Here is a 17,935-nt window from a genome sequence, read left to right as displayed (position 1 = left end):
ACCACTCTTCATCCCACTCCCCTGTTTTATTTTTGCCCATGATGCTTATTACCATCTGACATTCTAGATATTTGCCTACAGTGGTACCCCTTTTACCCATGGAGGATATGCTCCAAGACCCACAGGGATGACTGAAACAGAGGATAGTCCCTAACCCTCCTATATACACCATTTTTTCCCTCCAACACTGCTGCTGTCCTAACTTCAGTTATTTCAATATCCACATGGATTATCTTTCCTATACCTTGACCTCTCAACTCCACTCCCGCAACAAGCCTGCCCTCCACCGTACTTCCAGACTTCACTAGACCTGTCATGATCAATGACTACAAAGCCTCCATAACCTTAATCTTAAGCATCCTGCTCTCTTTCTATCTCTTTCCTTAGAATACATTAATCCTTCAATTTCTTGGTTCTACCAGGATCTACAGTCTGTTACTAACATTTCACTGTCTCTCACCTCCCTCATATCCTCACTCTTTCCTTATGCAGCTTAAATGCCATGTTCCATCATTAAAAACACTGACTTGTATACACAGGCAACTAACTACCTTGCCTCTCTGTCTCATCAGCCTCTTCTGGCCAAGTCCAACCATGATTAGGTCTAACCACCCACCTGCTGCAGGCCTGGGCTTTTGCAGCTGAACATGGCAAGTGGTTTCACCTTAAATAACTCACCCCAAGCAGGATCTACCTGCCGCACAGCGATCACATCCCACTTCCCCATTCCCTCTCCCACTCTGTTGGATGACCGTGTCCTATGGTCTCTCCTCTCTTCAGTTCTCTAGGCCTCTGCCTCATTCTCATGTCCACTTGATCACCTTGATTTCCATTTCCCTGAGCATAAAATCAATCCAAAGAGAACTCCTCATGTCCCACTACCACATCTACCCATATTCCTGCATCTACACCCACATCCTTTCTCCTCTTTTCTGTATTTTAAGTCACTTTTTAAGGCTGGCCCCTTCACTGGGGCCCTAGATCCCATCCCCTCTCAAAAACTCAAGGGCATCGCTTCAGCAATCCTCTCCCTTCTTTCCTAATCTTCTGTATTTCCCTCCCTACTAAATTATCTCCCATCAGTGTGTAAACATGCTGTAGTTTCTTCCATCTTAAAACAATATTTCGTGAATATGGATTAAAAGACACCTAAGAGGCATCAATTGGATACCTTTTCTGTATCTATTGGATCTGACTTAAACAAGGTAAGAACTACCTTGCCTTTCTTGGAAAACTGATTGAATATTACATGGCCTTAAAGAGTTATTGTTTTAGATTTTATTTCTTTTAAAAAGATTACTTAATTTTTAGGAAAATATTGAAATATTTATAATTTTAAAAAACCCCTTCCTTCATATCTACTTCCACCTACTGCCCTATTTATCTGTGCCTTTTTGCAGCAACTATCCCAATTTCTGTTATGCTTACTCCAATCAGGTTTTCACTTCCCACCATGCCACTAAAACTCTCTTTACAAGGTCAACAATGACTTCCACAGTTGCTAAATCAAATGGCCAATTAGTACTTATTTCAGAAGCATTTGACTCAGTTGCTGACTCCATCCTCCTTGGAATGTATTCTTCTTTTGGCTTCCAAGGCATTACTCTCTCTTGGTTTTTATCCATACCTCTGATTGTTCCCTCCTACTCTGTTTTTCTAGCTCTTCCTCTTCTTCCTGATCTCTTAATGATGGAGTGCCCCAGGGCTCCATCTTTGATATTCTTTTTATCTATATCTTTATTCACTTCCTTGGTGATCTTATCTATTTGTATGGCTTTACCTAAAGCCTATGATACCCAAATAGAAATCTCCAGTCCAGACAATTCTCCCAAATTCCATGCTCATAAAACACTGCTTACCTGCCGTCACCATCTGGATGTCCAATAGGCATCTCAAACTTGACATGCCCAAAAGTGAACTTCTGATCATTCTCTCCAAACCTATCTCACCTGCAGCCTTCCCCATCTCAGGAAATGGTAACTTCATTCTCCCAGCTGCAGACTAGAAATCTTGGAGTCATTCTCAACTCTTCTCTTTCTCACATACCCCATATCCAATCCATCAGAAAGTCCCAATGGCTCTACTTTTCAAATATCTACAAACTCCCACCATTTTCAGTGTCTCACTGCTACCACCCTGGTCCAAAGCACCATCCGCTCTATTTTTGGTCTCCCTGTTTCCACCCCTTGCTCACTTTGGTTATTTTCAAAGCAGCAGCATGATCCTTTTTAAATAAGTCAGATTATACCATACCTCTGCAGCCTTTTGATCTCACTTCCATGAAAATGCAATGTTCTTTTGACAGCCTACAAGGTCACTGGCCTCCTTGCTTCCTCAAACATACCAGGTGCACTCCTCACAGTCTTTACACTGCTGGTCCCTTGGCCTGCAATGCTTTTGCCCCAGATATCAGCTTGGCTGTCTCCCTCACCTCCTTCAGACATTTCCTCAACTATCTCCTCAGTGAGGACTTCTCTGTCACTGTCCCCTCATCTCTCATTGTGACCCACTCCTGGTCTCTGCCTTTTCTCTTCCCTGTTTTCCTTTTCCCCATAGTGCTTATCATTGTCATCTAACATACTATATATCCTCACTTTTTAAGAAAAAGTTATCTTTCTCTTCACTAGAATGAAGCATGAGGAGAGCAGGAATTTCTGTCTGTTTAGTTTACTGCTATAGTCCTAGCTTCTAGAACTATACTTGAGACCTAGACAGCAATGAATACATTCTGTACTTGCTAAATAAATGCATATTGTATTTCTAAATTATTTAAACATATTAATGGATAAGCTGACTGTCTTGAATGTATACCTTTTAACCTTTAACTTATTTTTCAATTCAGTATTAATAAATTAATTACATTGTATTTTAAACAGTAAATTAATCTTTCGGCTCTTAGATGCATTTCATCTACCAATTTACAGATATAACTGCACATTTATAATGGAGCAGCTTCCACATATTGACCTTTGGGAAAACTTACCTTCATGACAAGCAAACAGAAAAGCCACTTGCAATTGCTGTTGGAACACTGGCAAGCCAATTAGCGCTTCTTTAATTTGCAATTGAGTTCATCATAAGTTAATCTTAAATAATAATCAATGACAAAATATCTCTCAAAAAATAAAAATAGTTCCAATGTTTGGGGATACTAGAGTACATAATCGCTTTTGAGGTGCAATTTGCTCTTCCTATGACATTAAACATAGCTCTTTCTTTTCCCTGGCATCATTAAAATCTCATGATATTCTTCTCTGTATATAACACTGCAGGACTCACTCTCTCCAAATTCAGGTCTTGTTACTTTCATTAGACACTTAACTCGAGATTATTCCCACGACCTAGGCAATTAGACTTCAAACCATCTGCCAGACTCAGCTCAGCTGCATTCTGATTTGCAAGTAAATGCTTGCTAGAGACAGATTCTCATGGTGTTCAATGCCCATTGCTTGATGAACTCTTTGAAGAGAGTGCCAGAGCCAACAAAACAGAGGGAAGCCCTCCAGCTTGTAGGTTTCTATCCACATGGCTACATCCATAAGTGATTTCAGACCCCTTCATCACCCATAACAACTCTTTATATTCTTCTTACACAGAAAAAAAAAAAAAAATACTACATGTTGACAGGTTTATTTTAGGAAAGAAGGTACACTATTTTAAAATCCTGGGTGGGGCGCGGTGGCTCATGCCTGTAATCCCAGCACTTTGGGAGGCTGAGGCAGGCAGATCACGAGGTCAGGAAATTGAGACCATCCTGGCTAACACGGTGAAACCCTGTCTCTACTAAAAATACAAAAAAATTAGCCGGGCGTGGTGGTGGGTGCCTGTAGTCCCAGCTACTCTGGAGGCTGAGGCAGGAGAATGGCATGAACCCCGGAGGTGGAGCTTGCAGTGAGCCGAGATCGCGCCACTGCACTCCAGCCTGGGCGGCAGAGTGAGACTCCATCTCAAAAAAATTAATTAATTAATTAATTAATAATAAATAATAAAAATCCAGATTTGAAGTAATCAAATAAAACTTTGGGTGAGTAGGAAAAAATACAGCCTCAAATAACTTAAAATGATTCCTGACTTGTTGAGTTTGAGGATCTCTTCAGACTGAGATTTATTCTCCAACAACTCCAGAATTGGGAGACTATCAAATGTGGCTCAGTACTAAACAAGTATTTGTTCCAAGCTCTTGCACAGTTCTGTGTGCTAAATATAGTGGTGATTAAAAGTTAAAATGAAGCATTAAACCTAAGATTTTATTTTCTCTCCCTCCTGAGATCCCCTTAAAAAGATGAGAAAGGAATTTTTCCTATTTATACATCCACAAGAATTTTTACTATGCATACATTCACAGAAGACAGGTGAGAGCCCATCCATGGCCTGAAGAGCTACAGAATTCAGAATGAAGAAAAACAGAAGAGAAGGAAGGCGAAACTCACAGTACTCAAAGGGAGCATAGTCAGAGACTGCTGTCTTGCCCTGTAAAATCTCTGGGAGGAACGGGACTTAGAGGTGATGCGTACGGCATGTGGTAAGAGTAAGACATGGGACTGAAAACAGAAGGGTTAACTGAAAGTTTATATCTGGAAACATGAATCCTCTACTCTATTTATGCGGAATTCTAACAGCTAAGTACCTCCCCACTAAGCTGAAGAAGTTGAGAAATCCTAAAACAAAAAAGACATTCACATTCTGGCACTTTAGGGTCTACCAGCATAATGGCCAACTCCCTACACAATTACCCTAAAGCAAAGTCTGCCAACAGAAAAGCATCCTCTTAAATATGAAGTCTGCAACCAGAGATCACCAGTCAATGAATGCTCCCAACACGGAAGATCAAAACCAAGATACACAAATGGGGGGAAGTAAGCCTGGAGAAATCAAAGACACCACAGAAATGAGAAAGGACCAATAATTAAGGACCTGAGATAAATCTGAGAACATATTTCATCCCTATTACTATAACAATCATGATAATAATAATAAATATATAATAATAATAACAGCTAATATTTATTGAGAAGACACTAAGAGCTACTGTTCAACAAACTCAAGATAAGGAAACTGCAGCACGCAAAGTTTAAGTGACTGAAAGTAAGCGCAGAAGCCAGGATTTAAGTCCAGATGGTGTGAATTTAAAACCCATGATCCTAAACAAAGGGGTATGCTTCTTCAAATATGCTGTTTTTATTTTATTTTATATTTTATTCTTTCTTATTTTATTTTTATTTTTAGAAGGAGTTTCACTCTTGTTGCCTAGGCTGGAGTGCAATGGTGCGATCTCAGCTCACCGCGACCTCCACCTCCTGGGTTCAAGTGATTTTCTCCTCCCTCAGCCTCCCAAGTAGCTGGGATTACAGGCATGTGCCACCATGCCTGGCTAATTTTGAATTTTTAGTAGATACCGGGTTTCTCCATGTTGGTCAGGCTGGTCTCAAACTCCCGACCTCGGGTGATCTGCCCACCTCGGCCTCCCAAAGTGCTGGGATTACAGACGTGAGCCACCATGCCCGACCAAATGCATTGTTTTTAAAAGGAACAGAACACAAGAGAGTTCTCTTAAAAATCTATTCAGGTATTTGACAAGTACGTATTTAGAGTCTTCTGTTGGCTAAACACCAGTCTAGGTACCAAAAATATGGCAATAAACAGAGCAGGCAGTATTCCAGCTCTCATGAAGCTAAAATTAAAAATTTAATAGAAGAGATGGGAGATGCACTCAAGGAATTTTACCAGGCAATTTAATAAAAGTAATAGGAGAAAATTCCAACAAAAGATGGAGATATGTCTGAGGGACCAGGAGGTGACTTTTCCTCTTATTAAGAATTCCAGAGACAAAACAGATAAAATGAGAATAAGTTATCCCAGAAACAATACAAGAAAATTTCCCAGAGGTGAAGAACAAAGGTCTTCAGATTGAAGGGGCCTCTCTTCCCCCAGTGCCCATTATAATACATGGAAAAAGATTCCTATCAAGGTACACCTTCATGAAGTGTCACACCAGGGATAAAGAGAAGGTCTGAGAAGCTTCCAGAAGTAATAACAAGTCAAAAGACTCAGAAAATATCTCCCTCACACGGCCTAAGAAATTACTTGAAAATGTGCTCTAGGAGAGAAAATCAAGAAAAAAGATGACACAAGATTCAGAAAGAGACTCCTACTGGGGAGGGGGGAAATAGTCTCCTAGGAAACTTGAACTTCAATCTGTAGATATTATAGGAGGCATGGATTTCAAGCTGGAAAGCAATATGATAAGATCTGTGTTTTAGAAAGGACATTCTTTCCTAAGTCTTTCCTAAAGTCCTTCAGAAAAAGCATTCTTTCCTGAGTTCCTAAGATCGGAATAGTGGAAGATTTCTGAGACCAGTCACGAAATTTTTGCAAAACTCAGGTGAAATATAGTTCAGACCTAAACTAAGGTGGAATGAGAACCATGAAACTGTAAATGTGCAAACAGCTGGGCTGACATCTGATCATGGGGTGGGGGTGTTCTAGCACAATTTCATGTTGTTGTAAATATTCACAGCATGAATGTAGGGCAAGGGCAAGAGAGACTCCACAAGGACATAGAAGCTTCAAGCCCTGGAAAATGGTAGATGGAAGACAAGAAATAAAGAAATTCCAGTAGGCTTCAAGGCAAGAATCATTCTATTTGAGATATTTTGAGTGGACAGGCAGTGCTAGATCTGTAGGAAAGTATAGAGGATCTTCTACCTTTCTGTCTGATAGCAACCAGACTGTCTGATTAAAACTGCAGATCACTGCAAGGGTGGTTAAATCAAAAAAGAAAAAAGGTAGTTGTTCCCCCTGCTTGACTCTGTAATGCAGAGATAGTGTGGGTGGAGTGCACAGGAGCACTTAAGATGTAGCATGCCCAGTGGATACTTAGAACTATGACAAGTGAGGATTAAGATGTCTTCAAGTATAATAGATTCTAATTTTGCCTGTAAGTGGCCTTAGAACTCTGAGATGAGGTTACAGAGGTAGTCCAGTGCTAGATCTGCAAGAGCTTAAAGGGCGTGGCAGGAAGCACGGATGTTATTCATGGTACATTGAGAAGTCACTGTAGGCCTTTAGGCAGGAAAGTGACATTACTCACTTCATATGTTATGATTACTCTGGCTACTATGTGAGGAATGGATTGAAAAAGAATAAAACTGGACAGGAAAGATATTGCAGTAAGACATAATGTTAGCTTGGACTAGAAAGCTTACACTGGAGATGCAAATACATGGATTTGAGATTCCTTTGGAGTTCAGAATCATAGGTGTTTTGCAAGATTAAAGGTGGATGGGACAATGGTCTTAAGGAAATCCAACATGTTGTAGTGATTCCAAGATTACTAATTTGAGCAATCAAGTGGATGAGAGTGTCAATTACCATGTTGGGGGGAAATAGAAGAGGAGCAGGTTGAGCTGAGGGCAAGGGATGAAAAGCTAAGTTTTGAAAGGACCTATTAAGTTGGAGATGCCTGTGAGGCATCCAGGTGGAGATATCAAATAAGCAATTGGATCTACAAGTTGAGGTCTGGACTGGAGCTGTATTTGCCAACTTCATTGCTTTTGGCTTGAGCTCAGATAAACTTCAAATTGGGACAAGGGGGAAATTAACAACTACTGAGGACCTACCATATGCCAAGCACCCATTGTGTGATAAATGTTTTTGTCATAAGGTTTATCCACATTTCCCCACATGTACTTTCTCCTTGCCTGACCAAGCACCCTCCTAGTTCAGCCTGAGTGGGACCTAACTTAGAGGCCACCTGGGATACATCATTACACATACTCAGACAAACTTTGGAATCAAATCTTCCCTCCCAGTTTCCTAATGAGTCCGTGGAGAGTTACTGCACCTGGATCTGTGTTCAAAGACTCCAAAGACCTGAAAGTGAAGGCTAGTTCCTGGGACAATGAAGCTGAGTTCTCTAGACCCAAATGATGGTTATGACGCCACCCTTGGTTCACTGTATCTCTTTGGACACAAAGAGATATTTCTTTGTCTGAATTTTAGTATCTGCCTGCTTCATAAAAATGCTTTGAGAATTGAAACCAGCTTCTGAATCGCTTGGAGAGCATCTTAAGTAATACAGATTCCCAGGCTCCACAAACAGAGATTATAATTCATTTGGTCTGGGACATGCCTCAATCTGTATTACAAATGATTCTGATGCTGGTCCAGAGTGATCCCTGGACTAGAAATGCTGATTTGCAGAGTGATAAACTGCCAGTTTTTCCCCAGATTATCTGCCTCAATGCTGTCTCCATCACTTAGATCATTAGGGCAGTTTTACAAGAAGGCACCGAATTCTTTGACACTCTTCCCATTAAGAGGTGGACTGTATGTTCTCTGCCCTTGAATTTAATAGTTCTCTTAGAATCTGGCTGATGTAATGTGGGAAGGTCAAGTCACCTGGAGTAGCCACAGCAACAGTCTCAGCTGATCTCAGTCTTTGAATCACCTCAGCCCTGGCACCAGACATGCTAGTGAAGGAAATTGCGGATAATCCCAACCCCCAGGCATTGAGTCATCCCAGACTCCAGATCTTCCCAGCTGACGCCCCAGACATCACAGAACAGAGACAACCTATCCCCACCATTCCCTGTTCAAATTCATGATCCATAAAACCTATGCTCATAATAAAAAGATTGTTGATTTATGCCGCTTAGTTTTGGGGTGTTTTGTCATGCAGTAACTGAAATAATTATAACATGTTTTCTCAAGAAATATGTATTAAAATGCAAGCACATTACTTGGATCAACTCTTTCAGATGAACACACACAATCAGTGTATCTAGCAGACAACAAAGCAGGGAAATGAGCCATGAGATGCTCTGACATGAAAGTATCACTGGGAAGAGCAACCTAAGATGCTTCCAGAAAGCTGGAATTGAAAGATGGCCACACCTTGAAGACAGCATGGCTAAAAGAGAAAGACATGCCTCAAAAAGGACAGATGAGGCAGAAGAACAAACCCAGCTTCATTTGCTTCACAACTGTGCTTAAGTCTGGTTCAAAAGTCCCTCCACTCTCTCACTAACCGCAAAGGTGTTAATTTATGCCAGTTTATAAATGTCTAATGTCAAAAATCACCTGGGGATAATACAGAAACAAGCGCCAAGGGTATTTGTTGTTGTTATTGTTGTTTTGAGACAGAGTCTCACTTTGTCACCCAGGCTAGAGTACAATGGCATGGTCTCAGCTCACTGCAACTTCCGCCTTCTGGGTTGAAGCGATTCTCCTGCGTAAGCTTCCTGAGTAGCTGGGACTACAGACATGTGCCACCATACCTGGCTAACTTTTGTATTTTTAGTAGAGATGGGGTTTCACTATGTTGGCCATGCTGGTCTCGAACTCCTGACCTCGTGATTTGCCTGCCTTGGCCTCCTAAAGTGCTGGGATTACAGGCGTGAGCTACCGCACCCGGCCGCGCCAAGGGTAATTCTTACCACCAGGCAAATTTGGGAAATGCTAGATTATATATAGTTTTTAATTAAATACAAAACAAAATAGCAACCGCACCAACCCTTTCCTCACAAGAGTGACAGCCCTGTGGTGAGAATGGGGTTAATACATGAGCTTCATGTTCTGACGGCCTTGAACCTTGAGAATGTTAATCCCAGCTAAGTCCAATTACAATTATGTGGGGGAAGAAATGGAAAATAATGGAATTCACTCGCTAATCGGATACTATTAATTATATTAAATATTTTAAATGGAATTATCTTCTATGAGGAATATTTTAATTGACAAAATATAAAATAGGAGGGATATTAGGTTAAATATTCATGGATTTATTCAAGCTATTAATGGTGCCAATAAAAATGATGGAGCAAGACATGGAACCTGGACTCTTTGGGATTCAGAAAAGAGCAGAGAATGCCACACTAATGCCATGAATTCATTCTACTTTAGTAACTAACACTAATGTCTACACTGTTCCCAGCCTGACCGTCACCCCCCACCCCATTGTTCTCGGAAGTGATTTGAATCTGATTTCACATTGTTAATATCAACATTTGAGTTTTCTTTCCAAGAATTGATTTACAGTCTTCTAAAGACACTGGAAGGGTGGGGGCAGGGAAATTGTTGTCAGTCATGAATTCCCAGTGTAACTGGTTATGACTCCGAGGTCTGCATCATTATCAGATTTTCATGGTACTGATGTTGATTCATATCAGTGATCAGTGTATCAGTCCCCAAACTCTAGTCCCCACAGCAGCTGATAGCAAGGTAAGCCCCTTTGTCTCTGTTCTACTTTATTTCTCTTGCCTCTTGAGACCCTTTCATAGTCACATGGTGGCATGTTGCAGAGTAAAATTGACATCTCCCTCTGATTCCAAGACTTTGTGTGTATTGTGATGGATAGAATAAAATGACCGTAGAAATAGCATTTGTACTGATGGATACTGGAATTCCAAGGAGTTCCTGTAACACAGACTTAGAAGCCTAATATCCATCCCTCCTTAGACCAGGAGCACAGCTTATGTACTCAGTAGAAGAAAGGAGCATGTCATCTCCCCATTTACCTCAGGCCTGTTTGACTTTCTGGCCAAGGCTGAGAAGGCCCTGGCTGCTCACTACCTCTCTGCATTTTTCTGTTCTCTACCTCCCAGGGACGTGTCTCATACCAGTGTTACTGCCCTTCCATCCAAAGGCCTGGAGCACCTGAAGGAACTGATAGCAAGAAACACCTGGACTCTTAAGAAACTTCCACTTTCCTTGAGTTTCCTTCACCTCACACGGGCTGACCTTTCTTACCCAAGCCACTGCTGTGCTTTTAAGAATCAGAAGAAAATCAGAGGGTAAGTGGCAGGGACCCGGCAAAAGTGACAAAAGACCTTGGTGGAAGTAGAATTCATTTCTTGGTTTTGGGGAAGACCCTGCCTGGTTTGAAAACCAGGTGGAGATGATATTGGAAGCATCCATATAAAACAGGAGATCCATGGGACACAGTGACCCTGCGCACCAAAAGTGGGTGCAGCTGAGAAATAAGGCAAATGGGCCGGGCGTGGTGGCTCAAGCCTGTAATCCCAGCACTTTGGGAGGCCGAGACGGGTGGATCACAAGGTCAGGAGATCGAGACTATCCTGGCTAACACGGTGAAGCCTCGTCTCTACTAAAAATACAAAAAAAAACTAGCCGGGCGAGGTGGCTGGTGCCTGTAGTCCCAGCTACTCGGGAGGCTGAGGCAGGAGAATGGCGTAAACCCGGGAGGCGGAGCTTGCAGTGAGCTGAGATCCGGCCACTGCACTGCAGCCCGGGCGACAGAGCGAGACTCCGCCTCAAAAAAAAAGAAAAAAAAAAAAGAAATAAGGCAAATGTTGCTGGATAGCTGTAGAGCAGAAGAGGTGACAGATAGCACAGGAGAGAGAAACACAACCAGATCTCATAGAATCTTATAGAGGTTATGCAGACATGATTTCTGGTTTCCAGGTACAATTCATAATTAGATACTGCAACACATATTAGACCCCAGACACCACAACCATGAGAACAGACTTATAAATAACACAAACAGTTGGGTTACCTGATCGGTTTGGGCCTCGCAAATGTCATAACTCACTGGTTACATGCCTGCAGGCTTTGGAGTCAGCTGGGTTTATACCGCAGCTCTGCCATTTTCCAAGTTGTGTTATCCCAGCCTAGTTACTTAACCACTCTGAATCTTTGGGAATGGAGATCGTAATGCTATCATTCATAGGAGTTTTGAGAAGATTAAATGAGAAACTGAATGGAAAACACCAGAATGGAATGGCCTGGAATATTATAAGATCTTCATTAATATTAACTGTGATATATAGTATGTGCACATCAGGCTGCTTATGAGCCTGTGAAGGAGGGATGGCCTTCATTTGCTCTCCAGGCTTTCTCTGATTCTTTTACTTTTTCACTTTTACTCTGCATTATTTCCCCTGTTGTGTCTTCTATGATCTGTCCTCCTAATCCACCTTCATTATCTCTATTCAGTCCTCCTCAGCTTCTATGTATTTACTGATTGACTTACTACACACATAATTGCAGTCAGGAAAATATCAGATCAGGTGTGAGGGCAGAAGCTAAAACAGCCATACAAAGAAGGCCAATCTGGCAGCCGGGCACAATGTCTCACACCTGAAATCCCAGCACTTTGGGAGGCTGAAGCGGCCGGATCACCTGAGGTCAGGAGTTCGAGACCAGCCTGGCCAACATGGTGAAACCCCCGTCTCTACTAAAAATACAAAAAACAAAATTAGCCGATGTGGTGGCAGGTGCCTATAATCCCAGTTACTGGGAAGGCTAAGGCAGAAAAATCGCTTGAATCCAGTAGGTGGAGGTTGTAGTGAGCCGAGATCATGCCAGTGCACTCCAGCCTGGGTGACAAAGCAAGATTCTGAGATTCCGTCACACACACACACACGTGCACCCACACACAAAGAAGGCCAACATGGGCATCATAACTGCAAAAAGCCAGCAGTGGGGTAGAGGATGGTGATAGTGGTCTCTACACTGATGCCATGGGACACTGAGAAGGACTGGACAAGGGCTGGGTGGGAGGCTTAAGTGGACCTCAGGGACAAGGTCTAGATTTCTCCTTAGCCTCCAAACAGTTGAGAAGATCAAGTCCATTAGACATTTTAACCAGAACCCAAGAGATCAATCAAAATCTGCTCAATAGCTGAGGCAAGTTAAAGAATCCCTTTTGTTGTAAGTCTGGTGAGCAAGGAAAAAACTAAATCTTATTTCCACAAGCATGCCTGTATGGTAGTGTCCATTCGTTCATTTGTTAAACACATATTTACTGAGCACCTTCTATGTGCCTGGCTGTTGTGAATAGAACAGACAAGAATTCCCTCTCATATTTTACTTACTGTCTAGTGGAGGAAATCAGAAAATAAGCAGGCTGGCCAGGGGCAGTGGCTCACTTCTGAATTCCCAGTACTTTGGGAGGCTGAGGTGGGTGGATCACTTGAGGTCAGGAGTTGGAGCTCAGCCTGGCCAACATGGTGAAACCCTGTATCTACTAAAAATACATAAATGTTTTATTTTTAAAATATTCAGTTTGAAACTAAATAATGATGAGTAGAGGCAGCCATGTGTTTTTCAGGCAATGAGAACATAGGGTTTTGGAGTTTTGAACAGGAATAATAATAATAATAATAACAACAACAATAACCACCATATGGCACTCACAAAGCTACAGATGCTATTGTAAGAGCCTTAAAAAGATAAATTCATTGAATCCTTTAATAACCCTATATGAAATAGTCACTCCCATTGTCCCATGTTACAAATGAGTTAACCAAACTTCATGGGCCTACCCAAGCTAGTCAATAATAGAGCCAGGTTCCCACCACGGCAACTGGCTTCAGCATCCACATCTTTTTTTTTTTTTTTTCTTTAGACAGAGTCTTGCTCGCTCTGTTGCTACTCAGGCTGGAATGCAGTGGTGCAATCTTGACTCACTGCAACCTCCACCTCCCAGGTTTAAGCGATTCTCCTGCCTCAGCCTCCCAAGTAGCTGGGATTACAGGCATGTGCCACCACGCCCAGCTAATTTTTGTATTTTCAGTAGAGACAGGGTTTCACCATGTTGGCCAGGCTGGTTTCGAGTTCCTGACCTCAAGTGACCCGCCTGCCTCAGCCTCCCAAAGTGCTGGGATTGAGTCACCATGCCTGGCTAAGTACAGGCATGAGCCAGCACACCTGGCCACTTTGTTGGGTTTTTTTGTTTGTTTTTTGTTTTTCAATCACTGTTCTTGAAACAGTGGTTGCAGAAGAGAAATAAGACCAATGCCACTGGATCACAGTAGGGGAAGGGAGGTCATAGAAATGATCCGGCCTGCCCGGATCCTGTAGAATCTTACAAAATTATGTACATCATAGTAAGTAGTTTGCATATTTTTGTAAATGGGGGAACCATTCATGGGTTTTAAGCAAGCACTCTTTTTTTTTTTTTTTTTTTTTTGAGGCAGGGTCTCACTCTGTCACCCAGGCTAGAGTATAGTCGCCTGATCTCGCCTCACTGCAGCTTTGACCTCCCCAGTCTCCGGTGATTTTCCCACCCTAGCCTCCCGAGTAGCTGGGACCACAGGCATATACCACCATGCCCAGCTAATGTTTGCATTTTTTATGGAGATGGGGTTTCGCCATGTTGTCTAGGCTGGTCTCAAACTCCTAGGCTCAAGAAATCCGCCTGCCTTGGCCTCCCAAAGTGCTGGGATTACAGTCATGAGCCACTGCGCCCAGCCTGGCACTGACTTTTTTGTTGCCTTGCAGAATCCTTGAGTCCTTGATGTGTAATGAGAGCAGTATGCAGAGCTTGCGCCAGAGAAAATCTGTGAATGCCTTGAATAGCCCCCTCTACCGGGAATATGAAGAGAATCTGGATGACAGCATTGTTGGGTATAAGGAAAAGTCCAAGTTCCAGGACGCTCATAACAACGCTCATTATTACGTCTTCTTTGAAGAACAAGAGGATGAAATCATTGGTTTTGGCCAGGAGCTCAAAAACCCCCAGGAAGAGACTCTACAAGCTTTTGACAGCCATTATGACTACACCGTGTGTGGGGACAATGAAGACATGGTGTGTACCCCCAAGTCCGATGAGTTCAACCCGTGTGAAGACATAATGGGCTACAAGTTCCTGAGAATTGTGGTGTGGTTCGTTAGTCTGCTGGCTCTCCTGGGCAACATCTTTGTCCTGCTTATTCTTCTCACCAGCCACTACAAATTGAACGTCCCCCGCTTTCTCATGTGCAACCTGGCCTTTGCAGATTTCTGCATGGGGATGTACCTGCTCCTCATTGCCTCTGTAGACCTCTACACTCACTCTGAGTACTACAACCATGCCATCGACTGGCAGACAGGCCCTGGGTGCAACACGGCTGGTTTCTTCACTGTCTTTGCAAGTGAGTTGTCGGTGTATACACTGACGGTCATCACCCTGGAGCGCTGGTATGCCATCACCTTCGCCATGCGCCTGGACCGGAAGATCCGCCTCAGGCACGCATGTGCCATCATGGTTGGGGGCTGGGTTTGCTGCTTCCTTCTCGCCCTGCTCCCTTTGGTGGGAATAAGTAGCTATGCCAAAGTCAGCATCTGCCTGCCCATGGACACTGAGACCCCTCTTGCTCTGGCATATATTGTTTTTGTTCTGACGCTCAACATAGTTGCCTTCGTCATCGTCTGCTGCTGTTATGTGAAGATCTACATCACAGTCCGGAATCCGCAGTACAACCCAGGGGACAAAGATACCAAAATCGCCAAGAGGATGGCTGTGTTGATCTTCACCGACTTCATGTGCATGGCCCCAATCTCGTTCTATGCTCTGTCAGCAATTCTGAACAAGCCTCTCATCACTGTTAGCAATTCCAAAATCTTGCTGGTCCTCTTCTATCCACTTAACTCCTGTGCCAATCCATTCCTCTATGCTATTTTCACCAAGGCCTTCCAGAGGGATGTGTTCATCCTACTCAGCAAGTTTGGCATCTGTAAACGCCAGGCTCAGGCATACCGGGGGCAGAGAGTTCCTCCAAAGAACAGCACTGATATTCAGGTTGAAAAGATTACCCACAACATGAGGCAGAGTCTCCACAACATGCAAGATGTCTATGAACTGCTTGAAAACTCCCATCTAACCCCAAAGAAGCAGGGCCGAATCTCAGAAGAGTATATGCAAACAGTTTTGTAAGTTAACATTACACTACTCACAATGGTAGGGGAGCTTACACAATAATAGTTTCTTGAATATACATTCCAATCTCATGACACCCCCAACACATAGCTGCCCTTACTCTTGTGCAGGCGACGTTTCAGTATTTCATGGGGCAAGAGTTTATCTCTGGAGAGTGATTAGTATTAACCTAATCATTGCCTCCAAGAAGGAAGTTAGGCTACCAGCATATTTGAATCCGGGGTGAAATCAAAATAATCCATACTATCTAGAAGACTTTCTTGATGCCAAGTCCAGTGATGACATCGTGTAGGATGCTCAGTAAATATTAACTGAGCCATGTCAATATAGAGCTTCTCAGTTTTGTATAGCATTTCATACTAAAGATTCAGCAGATGGAAAATGCTATTAATTTGGTTGGTGACCACAAGATAAAATCAGTCCCACGTTGGCTCAGTTCAACTAGATGTTCCCTGATACAAAGAAAACTTGATTACCTTAAAACTGAAAAGCCAAACACAGCTAGCTGTCATACAAGGAACAGCTATTATGATACATGAAGGAGGGAAAGAATTTGCTTTAAGTTTTGTTTTGCTTTGTTTTGTTTTTTAACTCAACCTATGAATCATCTCTTGACAAGAATCCACCTGATGTGAGCAAGCTATTATGTGTTGCCTGGAAAACCTGGCAAGATGTCAGCTTATGTGGCCTAGCAAACTAAGAATTGCTCTTCTTGGCCAGCCTCACAGCATAAAATATGTGAACCCTAGAAAGTCTTTCTAAGTGGCAATAAGTGGGAATTATGGGTAGAGCACACTCAATCCCCTATTGATTAATAAAACAGGCTGGACACTAATTAACTATGGGACTTTGGGCAAATCACTGGACCTCAGAAATCTGTAGAAATGAAGGAGTCCAATAGCCTCTTCCAATTTTAAAACTCTAGTACATCCCTTTCCCTCAAAAATGTATTTCTAAGAGAAAGAGAAAGAACGGCACTAAGTAGAATCTGTTTTTCCTATTTTGTAGGGCTGCTGTCTCCTAGTCCTTGAAGCCTAGACATATGACCCAGGAAATTTTCCCTTTGTTTCACTTTTGATTATGATGTCTGAACCAAAAATTCAATTGAGTAACCATATTCGCCTGGATCTGAATCATTCATTTAATTACTAGATCTACCCAGCTATAATTATCAGGCCAAAAACAGATTCGTGTTCATATAGAAGAATAAACTATGATTGCAAATTTTGGTTATTTAGAGTTGCTACTTCACTATGAAGAGTCACTTCAAAACACTTCGCTTGTCTTTAGGGATGGGTTTTGCCATTTCCAGCCCACAGTATGATACTAAAGCTGTCAAGAGAGGTTTCTTCTTTTCTGAAACTGCCAGCTCTTTCCAGCCCTGTTTATCACTAGACATAAAACCTCTTTTCCCCAGTAATTCTTCTTTACTTAAAATAGTCAGGATCTTTATCTACAGATGTACTCTCCAGGTTACCTGTGATGATAGCCCTCTAATGTACTGTTAGAAAAGTCTCCAAGCAGAGATGACATTACTTCTGAATGCTCATAAACCACGCCATGAAATAAAAGCTCTTTGCTGTTTTCAGATTGTGGAGTGTGGTTAATGGGGCCCCACAGATGGTGCCTGCTGGACTCACCCGGAATCTCTCCACAGCCATACCCATTCATCACTATCATTGAGACTTGCACATCTTAATAAAGCTATTATAAACATCTAAAATCATGACTTACCTAGAAGTTCGCTTGTAACTAATGAAATTAAACAAACGTGTTGCCTTTTGTCATGTGTTTCTCTCCTGTGACATTTCAAAATATCACATGTTGATAGGTAATGTGTTTCATCTCGAACAGCTGAACTAATGCTTTGGAAACAGAGTCCTAGAAAAGTGACTTCAACAGAATTGTTACTAAAATTTGCACTCACGACATGAAATAAATTTTCTTCCTATGGAACAATTGTGCCAAGTCCTAGAGTGTTGTTCTTTTTTTGTTAACCTATGAGTTTCTTTGGGGGTTACTATTGTATGTGTTAAAACTGAAGACAAGAAAAATAATTGGCACATTTGCTAATGAATCCATATTAATAAATAAAGTGTTGATAGCCAATTAATAACTTAAGTATAACATTCTGTCTTGATCATAAGTGGTTTTTATGTGAAAAAACTTACTCCTGGTGAACTGAATTATGATTAATCGACAGGGATCACTAAGAGAAAAAACAATAAAACCAAATATATCAAGTAAATGATTGGCATTGACACTAGCAAT

The 17,935-nt window shown here is 42.0% G+C and overlaps 1 protein-coding gene across 1 annotated transcript in view; it reads left to right on the top strand.

Annotated features, from left to right (window-relative positions):
* The window catches only part of TSHR (thyroid stimulating hormone receptor), a 183,542-nt gene extending 165,914 nt beyond the window's left edge, over positions 1-17,628 (top strand). Inside the window, exons 9-10 of the mRNA XM_023185143.2 lie at positions 10,605-10,793; positions 14,248-17,628. Of these exons, the coding sequence (XP_023040911.1) occupies positions 10,605-10,793; positions 14,248-15,661 (1,603 nt within the window). The 3' untranslated portion in view covers positions 15,662-17,628. The remainder of the gene's footprint in view (positions 1-10,604; positions 10,794-14,247) is intronic.
* Positions 17,629-17,935: the final 307 nt, after the last annotated feature.

This window comes from Piliocolobus tephrosceles, chromosome 6, assembly GCF_002776525.5.
Source record: "Piliocolobus tephrosceles isolate RC106 chromosome 6, ASM277652v3, whole genome shotgun sequence".
Classification (NCBI taxonomy): Eukaryota; Metazoa; Chordata; class Mammalia; order Primates; family Cercopithecidae; genus Piliocolobus; species Piliocolobus tephrosceles.
This window is presented reverse-complemented; position numbering and strand designations above follow the sequence as displayed.